The following is a 19,135-nucleotide window of genomic DNA, read 5'->3' on the forward strand; positions in this document are numbered from 1 at the left end:
TCCTCAGATACCCATCAGATCTAGAGAGAAGTCTGGACTTAGGCAGGCTCAGTAGTTCTGAGATGGTCAACTCTAGGTTTAAGGGGCTGTCACGATCCCAGGACCATTCTAGAGACAAACTTTATGTTTGGTGTTGCAACCAGTGGGCAAAGAAGGAAGAGTCCATTTCATTATGGCAAATTTCTTTATCCCTTTAGAACCACAGAAGATCTACTACCAGAGAATACACTCAAAACAGTAGGGTCTCTAGGACTATATAGATCATCCTAGGAGCTATAATAGATTCTTCCACCTTATTCAAACTAGCCTGAATAGCAAGAATAAAATAAGCATAAAACCAAAATTTACCTGTCTCAAGATACAATCATTAGTATGACTCTAATAGGACAGTAGCTAGTCTATCTGGAAAACAATACTCAAAACCCAAAACAACAGTATATGACTAAGTAGAGGTAATAACTGTAGAAGCCCCAAAATGGCAAACCACCCTAGGGAAATGATATGGAAAGAAATTCTAAGAATAGAAACAGGGACTCAGTTTAAAGGTAAAGAAAGAGGCAAGAGCAGTGGTAAGAACAACAGAAACAATGGGCAAGGAAAACAATATAGGAAATAAGCTGCTGTTTGTTGATCTTTCCCCCATGTTCCAAAACTAGAGAAAACTCAAGCTTTTTAACAACAATGTGAAAGATAAGGCTAGATAAAAGCAAACATAAGCATACATGAAAGGATTCTAACATATTAATGAAGCCTCAAGATAGTTCATCTTAAAATAAATCTTGACAAGGAATAATCCCTGAGAGTCAATGGAGCTAAGTCAAAATATTCCATACAAGCTGGGAGTAATTCTAATGGTCTTTTTGTTCCTTCTTGAAATAGAAATTCTGGGATTCTGGGAGCCCTTTAGACAAAAGAGTAAAATATATTAGCAAAAATTTCAACTACTTGTTGGAATAAAAACTAAAGATTTTCAATTTGCTCCTTGTTTCAGGGGAAAAATGACAAAATGTTACAATGTAATCTCACTGGGCTGAAATCGGGAACATTCCATCTCTTAATATAATCACCATCTTCTTATCAAGTCAAGGAAGTTCTAAATTGAGCAGGAACTGTCACCGCAACAGAGATTAAAAGAATCTCATGAAGAAGAGTTGCACATCCTAATTAGGAGAGCCACCATAGAGAACGGAACAAAAATTAAGGCAAATGGCAAGGTCCAGGAGTCCTTAGGGTGAAATGAAAGAGAGAAATCATATAGGGGAATGAATGTCATTTGAAGTTTAATTTATTTTAATATCAAATACTTTTATTAAACATCTACTATGTGCAGTGTGGTGCAAATGTGATGGGTTTTGAGAGAAGACTCCTCCTATATTAATTACTCTTTCATATCCCCCAAAAGTAAACCAGTTGAATGGCAAACCTAGATCTCCAAAAAGGGCAGCAAGTGGACAGAAATACTACTGGCCCATCTTTCTACTTTCCCTACCTTCCTCCCACCTTCTTGGGTTTTAAAAACAAAACAGGTACACACAGGCCTCACTCCAGATGTTTTCACAATGGCTGCTTCTGCCTCCTTAGTTACAGATTCTCGGTCAGAAGACTTTCCACTTGTCATGCTATCCAATGAGTGGCAGGAAATAGCATTATACAGAGCTTCATAGGGACCTTCTTCTTGTGAGTTCATATCGAAATCAATGATCAGCTCATTTACTGCTTTCTCTACATCACCTAATAAAGACAAGAACAGAAAAAAGGGAAATAGAAGAAAACACTCAATGCCTCCAAATGCAGAATTCTGATCTTGACAAAGCTACATTAAAACAAAAAACCAAGAGTGTTCACTTTAAAATCAGAAGGCACAAAACTCAAGAGGTGGGACATCAAAAATGTAACATTCCAAACTATGCATGGAAACAAAATTTACTGTCAAATGGTCATTCCACTTCTACTTGAAGTTGTCCAGTGATAGCAAACTCAAGACTTTAACCAGGTAACCCATTCCCAGTTTTGGAAATATCTAGTTATCCACAAGTTCTTCCTTAAATGCAACTTCAATTCATTATTCCTTGTTCTGCATCTAGGGCAGAGCAAAATAAACCAAATTCCTTTTCCACAGGAAGGATCTTAAAATACCTGAAGACAATTATCATGTTTGTCAGTAGGACTTCTCTTCTTCCCAAACTTCCAAATGGGAAGTACATGGAAAAGATATGGTTTTCTAAGGCACTAGAAATTATTTTTGTCTTTTATTTCAACATACAAAAAATTGAGAATAATTATTCAGATGACTCAGTGCTGAACAGAAAACTCAGAAGATCCGACTGTGAATCTTGCTTCTACTCAACTATATGAGTATGAGCAAGTTATTTACCTTTTCGAGTCCTTTCCTGGTTTACTCTTCTATAAAAATCATCAGAGGACTGATTAGACTAGAAATTATAGGACCTTTACTACTCTGAGATTTTATAATCTTATATTTAAATTACATAATAAAGAAAACCAAACTAAAATATTTAAGATATCATTAAGTATCTATTAAAATAGTAAGTCAATAAAAATATCTCAACAGGGATATGAGGTAATATCTGTATTTATAAAATCGATACTATAAGTTGGTTTACTCTTTTTTGTAGATTAATATGCTGATATGTAGAACAAGAACCTAAAAAGTCTGTTCAAATACTTTCAATCCAATGAAATTCAGATTGAGAAAATATATACAAAAGAAAAAAAGCAATTTGTACAAAGAAATTCAAAGCAGTATTATTCCAAAGTAGAGAAAATATTGGAAACAATCCAAATACCTCAGAGTAGGGACATCAACTAAGGAAAATATAGTATACAAATAGAAAAGAATACCATATAATATGAAAAAGTGTGAATCACATCAAGAAATGGAAAGACATATCTCTCTCCATATATAAATGATAAGAAAAAAATAAAGGAAATATTGGATATAATCATGCAAAAATTACATTTAGTTTTATTTTAAAAGGGGAAGAAAATTTAGACAGTTCTTCTCCTGACTCTCTGACCCCTTCATTTCACAGATGAGGAACTGAAACAACATTACATGATTTACATGATTACATGATTTGCCCAAAGTCATATAAAGAGATAAAATTATGAAACTGAGTCTAGACTCTTAAATCCAGAACTCTATTTGATGAGTCAGATTTTTCACAAATGTTTGAAATACTGCTAACTACCTCCACCTCCCCACCACACATATAGAAATCCATCACTACCTGAAGTGATCATAAATAAGGAAGAAAAGACAGAATACCGAGAATTACTTTATTTTGCTTTATGATATGAATATAAGTTTCCTAATGTCAGATAATTTTAATCTTATACTTGGCTCTCCAATGCTTCATAAACAATAAATCTTCTTGGAATTGAACTGTTTTCTCTTCCATGGAGAATGATCATTAGACGAGGAGCAAATGAGTGAAATGGTCAGAAAACACCTAGCTAGTATAAATTAGGTACCAAAATAATTTATGGATTTGATTACCTAATCACATCACTTATGCCTTATAGAGTCCAAAAGGTATTAGGAGTTATAGAAAGACAAAAATTCCATTTTCAAAAAGGGAAACAAGATGGACACTTCAAACTACAAAATACTGAATCAGAAATCCAAGAAAAATTCTAGAATGTTTTCTTAAAGGGACAGTTTGTAAACACAATAAAGAAAAGTGGTGGTCAGCATCACTGAGAACAAGTCATGGTAGACTAGCCTACTTCCCTTTCCTTTTTTAGACCACTTTACTGGACTGCTGGATTTGCAAAATTCTTGACTACTCTATAAATACACTTGGTCCAACAAGGCATCTGACAAAGCTTTTTATATCCTTTAAGCAAGACAGAGACAGTAACAGTTACACAGTCTGAGACTGACTGAATAGTCGACTGAATCAAATGACAGGTGACAGATGAATGCATTCTTGTCATCAAGAATTTTTTTGCATCATAAAATCATAAAATTAAGGCTGAAAGGGACTTAAAGGCCAGTTAGTTAAAGAAAGAACCTTTATTTTATAGATCAGGACAACAAAATTCAGAAAAGTTATTAGACTTAACCATCAAGATACCATATAAGTAGGGGCGGCTAGGTGGCGTAGTGGATAAAGCACCAGCCTTGGAATCAAGGAGTACCTGGGTTTAAATCCGGTCTCAGACATTTAATAATTACCTAGCTGTGTGGCCTTGGGCAAGCCACTTAACCCCATTTGCCTTGCAAAAACCTAATAAAAAAAAAAAGATGCCATGTAAGTGACAAAACAGGATTTGAACCCAAGTCTGCTGATTCCAAATCTACCCCTCTTACCAAAGTCTTAATTTATTAATGACTTAAAAGAGTAGGTGATGTCTATCAAATTTCTAGATTTATAAAACTAGGCAGGATCAATATCATGTTGGAAAAAGAATTGAGATGCAAAAAAGACCAACAGACTAGAACAAAACAGAAAACATTAAATGAAATGTAATATATGAAGTAATATATTTGAGTAAAATACTTGTCTTTTCATTTTTGTCAAAGTTCTGTTCTTTGTTTTAGGTGATATCTCAATGTATCTGGAAAAAAAAATAATTATCCTAATAATGGTAGAAAGGAAGAACTTTCTTTACTGGAATACAAGGTCTTTACTTGCTGCTCAAGAGATGTTACAATAGTTTGTTCTAGGAACACCTATAAGTCAAGTGGCTTGGTAATTAACCACCTAGATTTATAATTTATAACTGCCATAACCACAAGGAATTCAATTTGAACTTAACCAGGGAAATCACAGTATTCTCTCTTAGCATAAAATTAGCAGAATATCCTAAACTTGAGATTCTAAATAATTAAAAATTAACAGTTGATACAATGATCTTTTAATAGAAGGTATGTATTATCCTTTTCTGAAAGTCTAGTAATCTAAATACTAGTTAGCAGAGAAATGGCCATACATAACCTATAAAGTTACCTTCTACTTAGTGGCATTTATTGACAGTAAGAAGATTTAGGTAACTTTTCCAAACATAATTTTCTTAAAGTACAATTCAAACTCAACCACCTAGATTTCATTGTACTATCTGATTTCGACTCCTTCCTTGTCCAGCAATTTCCCCCTCTTCCAACCCCATGCTTGACAGAACATACACATCCATCCTAGAATATATGGCAATAGTAAGTCATTTATTAATTTTGGGAAACAAAGTAACTGAAAGAGAAGGTGTCTGAAACAATATTTCAACCTTTCATTGGCAATAAACCTGCTCAATATTAAAAATATTGGAAATAAATACTGAAATAAATCTTGCTTAGTATAAGTTCAGATATGCTATGCATTAAGAAATGTACCCCGAAACTACATATAAGCAAAGTAAATAAGTTAGTTAGCTATACTTACTATAGGCCTGGGACTCCAAAGCAAAGAGGGTAAATTTTATATTTGGTTCACTCCAGGTCCTAACTGGAAAACAGAATCATGTTTACCTTGAGACTTCAGGGATGTTGAGTCCACTCTAGGGATGAATGGTGCTTGAACTCTGACAGATTTGTCTCCTTCTTTTGTACTTCTTTTTCCAGTCATGTGTTCTACGAAGACAGAGCAAACAGCTGGAGCAAATAGGCTTCCCTATTTACTATCTGGTCCTATCCCCATAGCCTCACCAAAAGGGCTTCCTTCTCTCTCCCACAAACTGACCTTCAATAAATGCCGCTATCTGCTGACTCTTCTGGGAAGGAAGTTCTCGCACAGTATCCAGTGCAGTTAGCCCCCGGTTATCTTTTATATTTACATCAATTCCTAGAGATGTACACAAGAAAAAACAGCAAAGTGAGAATTTTCAAGACAACTTCAGATAAGATTTGAGGTCACTTTATATCAATCTTTCAGCAGAAACAATAGTTATCCTCTCAAGCCGTTTAATCCAGCTAACCAAAAACAGGTCTTACACTTACACAAACAAATGCAGACACACATGAATTGGGTTCAACTGCAGCCAGTGGAAATCAACCCCCTCCTGATATGTTGTTCAGTCCCAACCCTGACATGCTGTATACAAGAGCATTGCCGACCTCTCACCTGCAGCCAGCAGGATTTGAACCACATCTGTCTTGCCAAACAAAGCAGCTTCATGCAAAGCACTGCCCTTCTCCGTCTGTAAAGCAAACAAGAATTCAGTGCAAGACCTAGTCAGAAATTGTGACCCCAGATATTAGCATGGGTTTACATGACAAACAGAAATTCCAAATAATTAAAGCCAACAGAGAAGACACAAAAGAAAATATAACACACACACACACACACTATGTATGTATGTATGTATGTATGTATATAAAGCCCACAGAACAAGAGAAAAATGCCAGAAGAAGACTGGGTGGAGGGGGCTAAAATCACCTCTACTTCAGCTATAACTTGATCCATGTAAAGACTATGAGACTATCATTAATCTGAAAGATGAGTATTAATAAATAAAATTGAAGTTTTATTCCATGTTTTATTCCATCATACATAGAAATCTCTGAGGTTAACAAATTGTTACATAGTAATAACATGAATTTGCCAAGAACTGAAGACTCTGAAGTAGTAAAAAGAGTAAAATGTATTAAGAAAAGTAGTAAAAATTATGAGAAAGTTAAAAGAAAAAAGGAATTTGTTCAAATGGAAGAACAAATTATGTTCAAATCTATAGAGACAAATTTTCAGGAACTGTTCATGGAACAGAATCTGACAAAATAGGTTCAAAGGAGGTTTACCTGGTAGTTGCTATCCATCCCAGCATCCAGAAGGACACGGACCACAGCTTTGTGACCATTTCGTGCAGCTAGGTGCAGAGGAGTGTGTTTCTTAGTGTTGCAGGTTAAGAGGTTGGGGTGAGCATTGAGCAGCATCTTCACCACATCCAGTCTCCCATATAGTGCAGCCAGGTCCAGTGGTGTCTCAAACTTATTATTGCGCATGGTGGGATCAGTTAGTTCCTCCAAGAGAACCTTCACCACCTCTGTGTGGCCATATTGAGCTGCACAGTGAAGGGCCGTCTCATTGTCATTGTTCTAAAAAGTTACAAAAGAAGACCGCCATAATCAGGTAGATTTACTGACATGAAAAAAAATATCAGATGAAAGTAGCACTAGTAAAACTGTTGAAGTTTAAATGAAGAAAATGGCAGAAATATTTCTGTAACACATTAATTTGAAAACATTTAGGAGGTGATTGATTGTTCTTCTGTCTTAATAAATTTGAGTTAGAGTGATCAGTATGGCCTGGGGCATGTACCAGTTTCTAATGTGAGTACCTGGTGAACTCCTCAAATCACAACTAATCACTATAATCAGTGACAATCATACCTACATGAATTTTCCTATAGCAAATGAAGTCACCTACTAAGTATTTTTCAAATTAATGAGTATCTGATTATGTCTCTCATATTTTCTAGAGAATCAAGAATGTAGCATATAAATAAAAGAGAATTTATAGATCTGATATAGGTCCAGTACATCAACAACAAACCATCAGTTTAATTTAAACTTCAATCAGCTTTACAATACAGTACTTATCTAATCACATTATTTTAATTCTCCATTTATCAGCCATTCCATTTGTCTTAATCTCCAGCTTTTTATAGAAAGGCTGTACATTTTCATAGGGCTTCTAGCATGCAAACCAATCCTAAATGCCAAAGATGGAAATCACCCAAGAGAATAAAGCCAATCATTCTAAACATCAGCCAACAAGGGGGGAGGGGGGAAGTTTGGGGTGGGAAGGGGGGATGGGGACACCCAGGATGGGGGATGATAACAGGAAATGATGCTAAATGCAAAATGAACTCAGAGACCACTGACTGCTGGACACTTTCTACCGGAAATGTCCAAACCAATTAAAACATGCAATAACTATCATTAATAACAGCAGTGAAAGGAACAGTTTTACATAGAAGATAAAAATCAGATTTTTCAAAGTTGTTTGCAAGGTGCAAAATATACAAATATAATATCTCCCATCAATTCAAATTCAGACCTGTTCCTCAATACCAATTTGACAGTTGTTTTAGCTAAAGTCTAACCAAAGAAAGTAAAAAGAAATTTCAGAAGCATTTATTCCTACATAAAAAAATCAGTTGGTCCAGCTACACTGCAGCTATGTAGTTCTATTTTCTTCCAATAAAATTTATGTTGTAGATATATATATATATATATATATATGTATATACACATAGATACACACACACACACACACACACTGCATAATTGTAAGATGCAGAGAAAATAAATTTCTATGTCACTTCATAAGAACATTTAGGAAAATATTTTGGTGATTTCAGAATAATTTAAAAAATTCACTTACTGGTTTTGCAACCTTGTGAAACAAGTGCTTTACAAAAAGGTAGCAAAACTTTTAAAAAAACATTAATATTTTGCACCTTTCAAACTGTAATATAAATTCTACAATTGCTTTAATTCTATTCATAAATTTTAAATTATATTCTAGGGGCTACCAAAAACCATGCATGCAACTCCATCTGCTTTTCACATCGGGTATTTGACTGCATCATTTTTTTCCAGCTGCATTGTCAACCAGAAAAATCTGGAGCTGCTAAAAACAGAACCTCTAGAGTTCACTGATAAATTACAATCAAGAAAATGAGGAAAGAAGAAGCAGTAAAAACAGCCAAAGCAGAAGTAAATGCACACATATAATAAATACAGCGTGCAGAGAAAGCAAAACATTTGAGCTTAATGTTTTAAGGGCTCAAGTGAAGCAGCTGCTGTGTACTTCAATCATCATCACCAACCTCTGTCAATGGCTTCAACAGTATGCCTCTCAGAGCACTGAATGCTCCAAAGGCCAAAAGCAGCAGCAGAGAGAGAGAGAGAGAGAGAGAGAGAGAGAGAGAGAGAGAGAGAGAGAGAGAGAGAGAGAGAGAGAGAGAGAGAGAGAGAGAGAGTGTGTGTGTGTCTGTGAATGGCACCACACCTGCCCTTACAGAGGGTATCTTTAAGCCCACTTGACTTCTTTCCCCTCAGCTATCCTGTGCCACTCAAATTCACTCTCATGAAGGCTGTAGTCTATGTAAAGCCTATTCCAGCTCTTTTGCTTCTTCTTTCTATCCACTACCTGACCTTTCCTTTTCCATGTCTGGCAGTCACAGATAACCATCTTGGCATCATGACTTTATAATAAGGTCAATCTCCTGGTTTATCCTAATTCAATTTGGGAAATAGTCCCTTTTTACAAAGAGAAAACAACTTACATGTAACTACTGTCACATGACTCCTCTTGCATGAAAATAAAATAAACATAAACCCTACTAAGTTTGAGTAGAGAAACTTTCAACCATGAAAGTCCATAGACTCTATGCTGGACTAAAGGAAACACTTAGGATTCTTTTATTTACTGGATTAATTTTTCTTTCATTAAGTTATCAATTCAAGGCAAGTAGGCTATAAAAGCATATAGTAAAGAAAACCAACAGATCTCCTGTGCCATTTATTTTGCAAGTAAATACATGCTACTTGCTTCTTAATCCTCAGCACTCCCCCCAAGCTGTCTCAGATCTACCATACTAAAATCAGGTTTTATTTACCATAAGTAGAAAGTACTGAGTTGTCCCTCCACACTGGTCACTGGAACAAGCATCAATAGCTCCCCTGTCCTCACACAAGCGCTGACACTTTTCATCCAGAAAAAAAGATGACTGATAATTGTGGTCAAGCACTTGTGCTCTCTCTGTCCCCTTCTCCTCTCTTTTATGTTTGAATCTGAATGTTCTTGCTATTAACATAACACCTCCTTTGGAGTAAAAGAGTCAGCAAACCATCAAATCAGTTAAGCATCAGGAACCCAGTGAGAACCATTAAAAAATATAGGGATGTGAGTCAGCTAGGTGGTACAATAAATACTCCAGGAGTCAGGAGGTTGGAGATCAAATTCAGTTTAAGACAATTACCTGTGTGACCTTGGGCAAGTAACTTAACTCCATTGCCTTGCCAAAAAACTGATATAGGAATGTGAAGGGTCTGACTGTTTCCTACAAATAAGCATACCCTCATCCTAAGGACTAACTTTAAACCTTAAGGCATTCGAAGAATCAGTGAATCAAATGCTGGCAATGGACGTGATCACATGAGAACAGGAAGAAAGGAAAGCACTCTAATTTCTAACATCTTCACAAATTTCTCATTCCTATCTTTCAGTGTGCCTCACTGTATCACACTATTCATAATAATTAAAGAGGATATGAACTGTATATAAAGTCTTGTATATAAAACCATATACCTTAGCATTTCATACATAATCATCCTCAAATTTTAAAAAAAGTCTGCAGAGGGAGGTCAAAATGACTTATCTGTGGTCACTGGTCACAGTACTAGCAGTTTAAAACTACATAGGGACATTATCTTGGTAGCCATCCATAGAAATATAGACAGGGTCTCTCCTCTCTTCCAAGGACTAAATTATGACTCAGCTTGTAATTCATTTCTTTGTGTAACTCTTAGGTAAACCTTTCGGCAATCAGGATACTGAGGAGCAATAGGTCACTGAAGAAGTGGTACAAATAACTAAGAATGTTTATCATAAAGAGAGGTTCTCCATGTTTGGAGGACTGTCACAGAGAGAAATAAGATAATTTTTACATATCACTCTAGGAAACACAATCAGAACTCATAGATTACTAGAAGGCAAATTTCAGTTCAGCATAATGAAGAACTTTTAAAAAATTTTAACTACAAAAAAAGGAAAAGGCTATCACTTGAAGTGGCCAATTCCTCCTCAATAAAAATACTCAGAAGTAAATCAAATGATTACCTATAAGCAATGAAGCAGAATTCTTGAACAAGGTGGGAGATAGATGAAATAACATCAAAAATAATATTACTTTAAAACACAGTTCCTCTGTCTGACAATTTCATGATATTTGAGTCATGACAGAATTGCTTGAAAAATAGTTATACCCAGAATCTGAAGAATACTATGCACACATGGAGTGATGATCAACCTTGATGGACCTGTTCATCCCATCAGTGCAATAATCAGGGATAATTATAGGATATTTGTAATGGAGAATACCATCTGGATTCCAGAGAAGGAACTGTGGAATTTAAAGGAAGACCAAAGTTTATTATCTTCAATTGTTAAAGTTGTTTTAAGTATCACATAATTTTGCTATCTGTAATGTTTTCTTCCTTTTGGAGCTGTTTTCTTCTTTCAAAACACATTCAATTTTGATCTATGCATATCATAGATGCAAATATAAAGTCTATATGAGATTGCCTTCTGTTGGGGGGGAAGGGAGAGGGAGGGAAGGGAGAAAAAATTGTAAAACTCAAAACCTAGCAAAAAAAATGACTGGTAGACACTATCATTGCATGTACTTAGAAAACAAATAAAATATTTATATAATGGAAAAATAGTTCTACCTTCACATAGATATTATCGATATAGAAAGGTTTCTTCTAGTTATTTGCAAAGAGGCAAGACTGTAAGTACAACATTAATATAAATAAAAATTAATAAAAATTCCTCCATCTCTACAGGAAACTGTCTAGAACAGCAGTGTCAAACTCAAAACGAAACAGAGGTCATTAAATCAGATGTTAATCTGAGGACTACATACTGATTAGTTTTAAAATGTTTTGCCTTGTTTAGCTAAGTATTTCCCAATTACATTTTAATCAGGTTTGGGTCTTAATTCATTCAAGCTCCATGTCTGACACTCTGGACTCCTAGACTGGTCAAGTGGGCATAATTTGAGAAGAATTTGTTTATGAGACAGCTCAATATAGCAAAACTATCAAAATTCATTCAGATTTGTCACCCTATGGCAAAAAACTGGAAATTAAGTGAATGTCCATCAAATGGGGAATGGCTTAACACACTGTGGTATATGTATGCCATGGAACACTATTGTTCTATTAGAAACCAGGAGGGATGGGAATTCAGGGAAGTATGAAAGGATTTGCATGAAACTAATGCTGAGAGAGTTGAGCAGAACCAGAGAAACATTGTACACCCTAACAGCAATATGGGAATGATGATCAACCTTTATAGACTTGCTCATTCCATCACAGTGCAACAATCAGGGACAATTTTAGGCTATCTGCAATGGAGAACACCATCTGTATCCAGAGAAAGAATTGTGGAGATTGAACAAACACCAAAGACTGTTACTGTCAATTTAGGGGGAAAAAAACCAGTTATCTTATTATGTAATTTTGCTATCTCTAATACTTTATTTTTCTTCCTTAAGGATATGATTTCTCTCTCATCACATTCAACTTAGATCAATGTATACCATGGAAACAATGTAAAAACTAACAGACTACCTTATATAAGCGGAGGAAAGAAAGGGGAATAGGAGAAAAATTGTAAAACTCAAAATAAATAAAATCTTTCTTTAAAAAAAAAAGGAATATACAGATTTGTCACCCTAAAACCAGTATGCATTATTCCCTTTTTCAAAGTGCAACTTTCAATAAATATATATTTTTTTAAATGCAATAACAAGTTGATACTCAAGAATATGTTCTCATTCCTTGTTTTTCATTAACCTGGCCCTTCTTTAGTTGTTCAGGCCAAATCAAATTTCAGGCCGGGAGAAAGTATTTAAGGTGTCTCTTTAAAACTTCCCCTTCAATCATATGCTTTAGTAACTAAACTAATCACAAAAAGAAATGCTCCTAAATTCACTACCTCTATTCTCAGAATGTGGTTCTCATTTTAAGTGAATCATTTTTAAAAACTTCTGACAAGAAAATCACTACATTCTCTTTTCTTTTGAGAAATGTTATTTTATTTCCCATCAGAAGATTAAAAGGCAGGGGCGGCTAGGTGGTGTAGTGGATAAAGCACCGGCCCTGGAGTCAGGAGTATCTGGGTTCAAATCTGGTCTCAGACACTTAATAATTACCTAGCTGTGTAGCCTTGGGCAAGCCATTTAACCCAGTTTGCCTTGCCAAAAAAAAAAAAAAAGAAGATTAAAAGACAAATTGTTCTTTAACCAAATCAAAATATAAAATTTTCTCTTAGTTCCTTTAAAATATAAAAATCATTTTAATCAAGCTTTCCCTTCAGAAAATATATTGAGAAGAAATAGAGGGTAACTAAAATGGGCAACTTTATGACTCAACCAGAGTTTGGTTTATTTCTTCTACAGAATAGACCTCGTGTGAAAGAAAATCTCTGGTCAAGCAGAGTTGCTATGACTGAGGAAGCAAGGGTTCAAAGGGAAGAATCGTGCTGGCCAAAGAAGCTAGAAATGGTAAAGGGAAAATCAGTCAGGCATGAGACATTTAAGATCACATCCCATCATAAATCAGCTAACTATTACGTGTTTCCAGTCTGACAATAAATAAAACTCAATTAAATATGGTGTCTAACAAAAGGCTTCTCTCCATTTATTTTCTCTCTGTCAATAGTTTGATCAAGTAACTTAAGAAATTTTTTTGATACATTTCATCAACTGTTCAGCTTTAATGATGATTTGTAATCTATTTTTGTGCTTTTTCTGTGGTTCAAGAATGACTAAGCAGAAAGAAAAGCAAACAAAGGCTAAGTACAGAAGACTGAGGTTTAAAAACCAGACATAAATGTACAGACAAAACAAGACTGAGGCAGCAAGCAAGCAAGAGTCCTAAAAGAGACTCCCCATGGTCTTTTTCTTCTCACCTTCCTTCTACCCCACCCCCATTGTGAGTCACAGATAAAACATCCTTCCCTTTGGAAAGAAATATGAAATTGGATCCCAAAAAAGACATGTAGAAAATACATTCATGTTTCAGCAGGTAAAAGTCTCCCATTATTTGTGCTTATGGAGAATATTAATTAACCAAATTATTCTTTGAAGTACGTGAATTTTTCTAATAATAATTTTTAAAATCCTGCATCAAATCAAAGAGACTGTGCCCTGATTTATCTCCCACCTTTATAAATTTTAAGTTTTTTAGATTTTCTTTAAGAGTAGACAACTTAACTGTAGATAGTTTGGATTTTAAAAACCATGTTTTACCATCCCCAGAAACAGACGAGAAGTAGATGGTACTGAAGCAGTCATTAACCAGGATGATGAAAATTGCCTGAGCAGGAGAGAGGGAGCAAAAGGGAGCCCAAGACTGGGTGCAGCTTGGAGCAATGATGCAGAGAAATCCTGGCAGATAAGTACACACCTTTGCATTGATATAAGGATCAAAGGGGCCGTACTTTTTGAGTTCTTTGATCTCAAGAGCATTCTATAAAAAGGAGAGGAAAAGAAAATGTGATGATAAAATGGATGAAATACAGCAATAAAGTATTGTATAGCCCCAAAGGGGAAATCAGATTCATCAGGATACCTTGAAAAGAAATCACTTGTGAAACTGCAACCCAACTTCCACAGTACCTCACCTCATGATTAACCACCCCACATTTGTATGAGCAGTCAGCAGAAACCATCATATTAAGAATTTTTAAATAAATCAATGTAATAATGTAATAACCATATGTAAAGACTATCAAAAACAATCACATTCCCCAAGGAATGATAGACATTTCTCTTAGTTACCAGGTTTACTCTAGTGCCAACCTGCCTGATAGATTTTCATGACATAGGCCTGGAGTCCCATTCCCCCAAGCTATCTCCCCCACCCTAATCCCTACCCATAGTGGATGATGAAAGATGAGACTATGATATAGATCAGGGTTTCAAACTCGATTAGTTAGCTTTACTAGGATTTAATCAAGACAGAAAAGACTGAAAAGTTGTAAACATCAAATAAGAAATATTTGTGCAGTCATTTAAAAATTGAGGAAAAATAATTAAAAACAAACTTCCTTCTCATTTGTTTTTTTTTTTGACAAAAGAGAATTAACAATCAAACATTAGGGCTAAAGCAACATAATTAAAGTTATACTTTGTTAAAAGTATACATTGCTTAAATTATTTTTTATTTATTTAATTTATTTTTTACCTTAAACGTAAAAAGAGAAATCAAGAGTTGGTCAAATATTGATGACACCGGGGTGGCTAGGTGGCACAGTGGATAAAGAGCACCGGCCCTGGAGTCAGGAGTACCTGGGTTCAAATCCGGTCTCAGACACTTATTAATTACCTAGCTGTGTGGCCTTGGACAAGCCACTTAACCCCATTTGCCTTGCAAAAAAAAATATTGATGAAACCATAGACTCTATCTCAAAGGAAATGGGAAACTAATTAACAAGCCATAAGCATCAAGGAAACAGCTAGATGACCCAGTAAATATTACTGGACTTGGAGTCAAGAAAATCTAAGGTCAAATCCTTCCTCAGACACTTCCTAGCCTTGTGATCCTGAACAAGTCACAGAAACTCTCTGAGCCTCAGTTTCCTCATTTAAAAAATGAAGATAATAATAGTACCTACAGGCTGCTAAGGATCAAGGACACATGTTAAGTGTTTTGCAAACCTTAATGTGCTGTATAAATGTTAGTCATTATCTCAATTTAAGGAAAATTGAAAGCAATTCTATCTTAATTTTTTCATGCCTATGGACTGATTCCTTCTTATAAATTATACAACACCCCTATAGCTCAGCAAGCTGAGTAAGATCACTGTTGGAAGAAAATACCTTGTATGTTTGTTCCTCCATATGATGAGACCTGTGTTTGGGTGTCTTACTTGTGAGGAAAAATACCAATATAAATGCTATAGTCTAATAGTTATTGAGTCAGCTGAGGGTCTTAGGAAAATGGGACTGAATGCATCACAGTAATTAAATGCAGTTATATTTACATTCTTAACAACCAAGATCAATCCTCTTTCAAACAGTATTATATAAAATAGAGAAAAGGATCTGCTTCAGCTCTGGCAAGAAGAGTAGGCAAACAAAGAGCTGTCAAAAAGACAAAAAAGTCTTTCAATTCACATGCCAGAAGCATACTCCCTCCTCACAATCTAACTATATGTCTGTATACATATAATCTGCAAGAAAAATGAAATTTACCAAAAAGGAAATAGCATTGAGGGAAAGGGAGTTAAAAGAAAAACAATGTGTCCAGAAAGAATAAACCAAGATGGGGCTATAAAAACAAAATTCCCTCTTCCAACACATTATCCTATACTCAGGTTACATGAAAAGTCTTTTTTCTGACCTGTTCATTTACTTTGGTGTGGGAGGGTCCTTGGTGAATGAGTAATCGAACTATCTGAGCATCCCCCTTCCAAGCTGCCAGATGAAGAGGGTAACAACCTTTACAGTCAGCCACATTGGTCAATGCATCATTCCTCAGAAGAACTTCCACCACGTCCCTGGAAGGCAACAATAACTGATGAGCTTGCAAAATTCAAAACTCTCTTTCTTGGGTTCCAACTATTTAGTTGAGACAATCTCCTTCAGCTCGCTTTCTTTCAAGCAAACAACCCATTAAGATATTGATAGAAGAGCCTAATTTTGTGGAACCACATCTGAATCACTCCAATTTATCTTGGCTTCTTCAACATTATTTCTATTATTAAATGTCTGACTTCCTTGTCTGTGTCTTGAAATCATCCCTTGCCTATGATGCTTTAATATACCATTCTGGAATGGAATTTACATAAATGAAGTAATGCAAAAAACCTTTGGTACAATTTATTACATTATTCAAGTCAATTATCCTTTAATGTTGAATGCAGAAGGGTGGATGGGAATAGAAGTTAATTCAAACAGAAGTCAAACATGTATGGTATAATTTGAGAGAAAGTTAGTTTTCTTCTTGGTGACACAATTAATTAAATAAAAATGCAACATTATCTACTATACACACTAAATCAAAAAAATCTCCACTGTAAATGAAGGGATAATCTATTTTTGTTCTAATATGGAGAACACACATGTGATCCTACTGGAGGTCATTGTGCCTGAATGATTCTATTATATCTTGAGTTTAAAAAAAAAGAGAAAATGAATACACTAGAGGGAAAGGAGAATTAGGGAAAATTAACTTGTAGAATCAGTTTTAACAAATAGAAATCTACATAAAAAAAGGAGAGGAAGGAATAGCTGGAAGAATACACATACAAAATTGGGTAGAGAAGTATATTTCACTCAACAATGAAAGGAAATGGAGGAGAGAGAAGGGGATTATCAGAGGAATGGTAGGTTAAGGGAGATATATTCTAAGCAAAATTCTAAGAAAATATACACAGAAAAATTAACAGTTCATAAAAATCTAATTTTTTCATCAAATGTTCCAAGTCTTCAAAATAATTTGATTATCACCATCATCTAAACACCATCATCCTATCCTATTATACTTTTTGAACCTGGCATCTTAGTAGAGAAAACTTACCAATTATCATTCATAAATGACTTGCTTACTCCCTATCCAGTCATATTCCATTCCCATAACTGTCTAAACAATTCTCTTCTTGGAGTAGTCTTGAGAGATGAAAGGGAATAAACAGGGGGAATTATTGGGCAAGGAGAAAGGAGCATACAGAAAAGAACACAAGTCCTACAGAAAAAAATTCCAGATTCAGAACATAATTCCAGAATTTATAAGCTAAAAATAACTTCATCTCTGTCAACTTTCATCAACAAATACTGGTAGTAACCATACTTATAGTGTATGCCTCCAGGTAATTTTTTAAGGGAAAAATGCTTTATAAACTATATAAATATGAATTATCTCAAAGGTAGAAAAGAGCATAAAAAAGGCAAAACCATACTGGAAAGCCCACAAAATGTATAAGGGGACAAGAAGAGTCCAATTTGACTATAGTATATAGTATGAGGTATAGGATAGAAAGAGATCTGGTTAAAATGGCAATTTAGTGCCTGATGATGAAGAAATTTGAGAATTAAACTAAGGAGCTTAGACAATAGGGTATCACTGACAGATATAGAGTAGACACAAAGTCATAATGATTTTAAAATCTAGAGTAACAGATAACTGAGCAAGCTGGACAAACTAAGGTAAGTTGCAAAGAAAGATGACAAAAATGCTCCTTCAAATCCACTTTTGTTATGTATGACAGAAAAATAATGCAGTAAGTATTTCAAACAAATTAAGTAGAATGAGAGAGATGACACATTACTTTTGTTACTTTGGGAATAGAACCTCAGAGTTGAAACAAGAAAGGAGGTCTATTATTTATTCTTCATGTAAGGAATGTGCCTTTGTTTGCTGCAAAAAATCAGGAGACAGGTTAGTTCCCCTAGAAAGGAAAGGGAATGATGAAAAGAAGGGGGAAAGGAAGACTGAGGATTCTCCTTTATAGAATAGTAGATAGGGATAGAAGGAATAAGCAAGCAACTATACAATATTATGAAGTTGAGTTATTTTCTTTTGAATTCCTCTATCATTATCTGTCCCCATGCTCTCCTTGACCTTCTATAGTACTAAAGATATACACATATTAAATATATTTGCTTTCTAAAGGACCTGACTTTGAACAATCTCAATCTCCCCTAATTACAGATTTGACAAAGGAGGATAAGGATCAAATCTTTGCTTAAGGAAGTTTTATCAGGTGGCAATATGAACAATAGAGGGTTGCAGCAGAGTGACAGAGAGAGAGAGAGAGAGAGAGAGAGAGAGAGAGACAGAGAGACAGAGAGAGAGAGAGAGAGAGAGAGAGGAAAAAAACCTTAAGTATTGGGACAAAATAAATATTTATTAAAATAATCCAAACAAATAATAATGCAAAATTAACAGACACTCCCTATAGGAAAATCTAAAAGGAAGTGACATGTCAGAGATATTGTCAAAATTTAACCAATAAGATGTGGAAATAAAATGAATGTGTCAGATGACAAAGACAAAGGCAACAGTGAAGTGCAGAACACAGTTGATTTGTAGTGCTATTGACAGAAAAAAAAATGGGGAAATTGTGGGGAAAAGAGAGTTCAGTTTGACATGTCATAACTGAGGTGCTAAAAGCACCTGTACTAGAGATGCCTTAATAGAGCTGTGGACAAGGGACTAGAAAAATTCAGAAAAAGTCAGTACTGTAATTAGAAAAGTTTTTTTCTTGTAAAAGTAATTAAAATCGACTTCCAGCCAAGAAGGCAGAAAGAAGCTAGGCACTGTGCTAAGGTCTCCTGGCTTTCCCACAGAACTAATATGAATCAAGCCTCTTAACAGAATTTCAAACGATAAAACCCAGAAAAAGAGTTTAGGAGAATATCTCCCAATGAGGTCTGT

The 19,135-nt window shown here is 35.0% G+C and overlaps 1 protein-coding gene across 7 annotated transcripts in view; it reads right to left on the reverse strand.

Moving 5' to 3' along the window:
• Window positions 1-19,135, reverse strand: part of ANKS1A (ankyrin repeat and sterile alpha motif domain containing 1A) — a 264,812-nt gene that overhangs the window by 155,785 nt on the left and 89,892 nt on the right. For 4 of the 7 annotated variants that reach the window (XR_012478464.1, XM_074236482.1, XM_074236481.1 and 1 more), the window contains exons 3-9: window positions 16,100-16,256; window positions 14,162-14,224; window positions 6,755-7,051; window positions 6,081-6,156; window positions 5,700-5,801; window positions 5,489-5,590; window positions 1,535-1,731 (exon numbers count right to left, since the gene is read on the reverse strand). Coding sequence is in view for 6 of the 7 variants with exons in the window: in XM_074236482.1 (XP_074092583.1) it covers window positions 1,535-1,731; window positions 5,489-5,590; window positions 5,700-5,801; window positions 6,081-6,156; window positions 6,755-7,051; window positions 14,162-14,224; window positions 16,100-16,256 (994 nt within the window). In the remaining variant the exon portion in view is untranslated. Of the gene's footprint in view, window positions 1-1,534; window positions 1,732-5,488; window positions 5,591-5,699; window positions 5,802-6,080; window positions 6,157-6,754; window positions 7,052-14,161; window positions 14,225-16,099; window positions 16,257-19,135 lie in introns of those variants that run through there. The other 3 variants (XM_074236483.1, XM_074236485.1, XM_074236486.1) reach the window with 2 other exon arrangements.

Source organism: Macrotis lagotis, chromosome 5 (genome assembly GCF_037893015.1).
Source record: "Macrotis lagotis isolate mMagLag1 chromosome 5, bilby.v1.9.chrom.fasta, whole genome shotgun sequence".
NCBI lineage: Eukaryota > Metazoa > Chordata > Mammalia > Peramelemorphia > Peramelidae > Macrotis > Macrotis lagotis.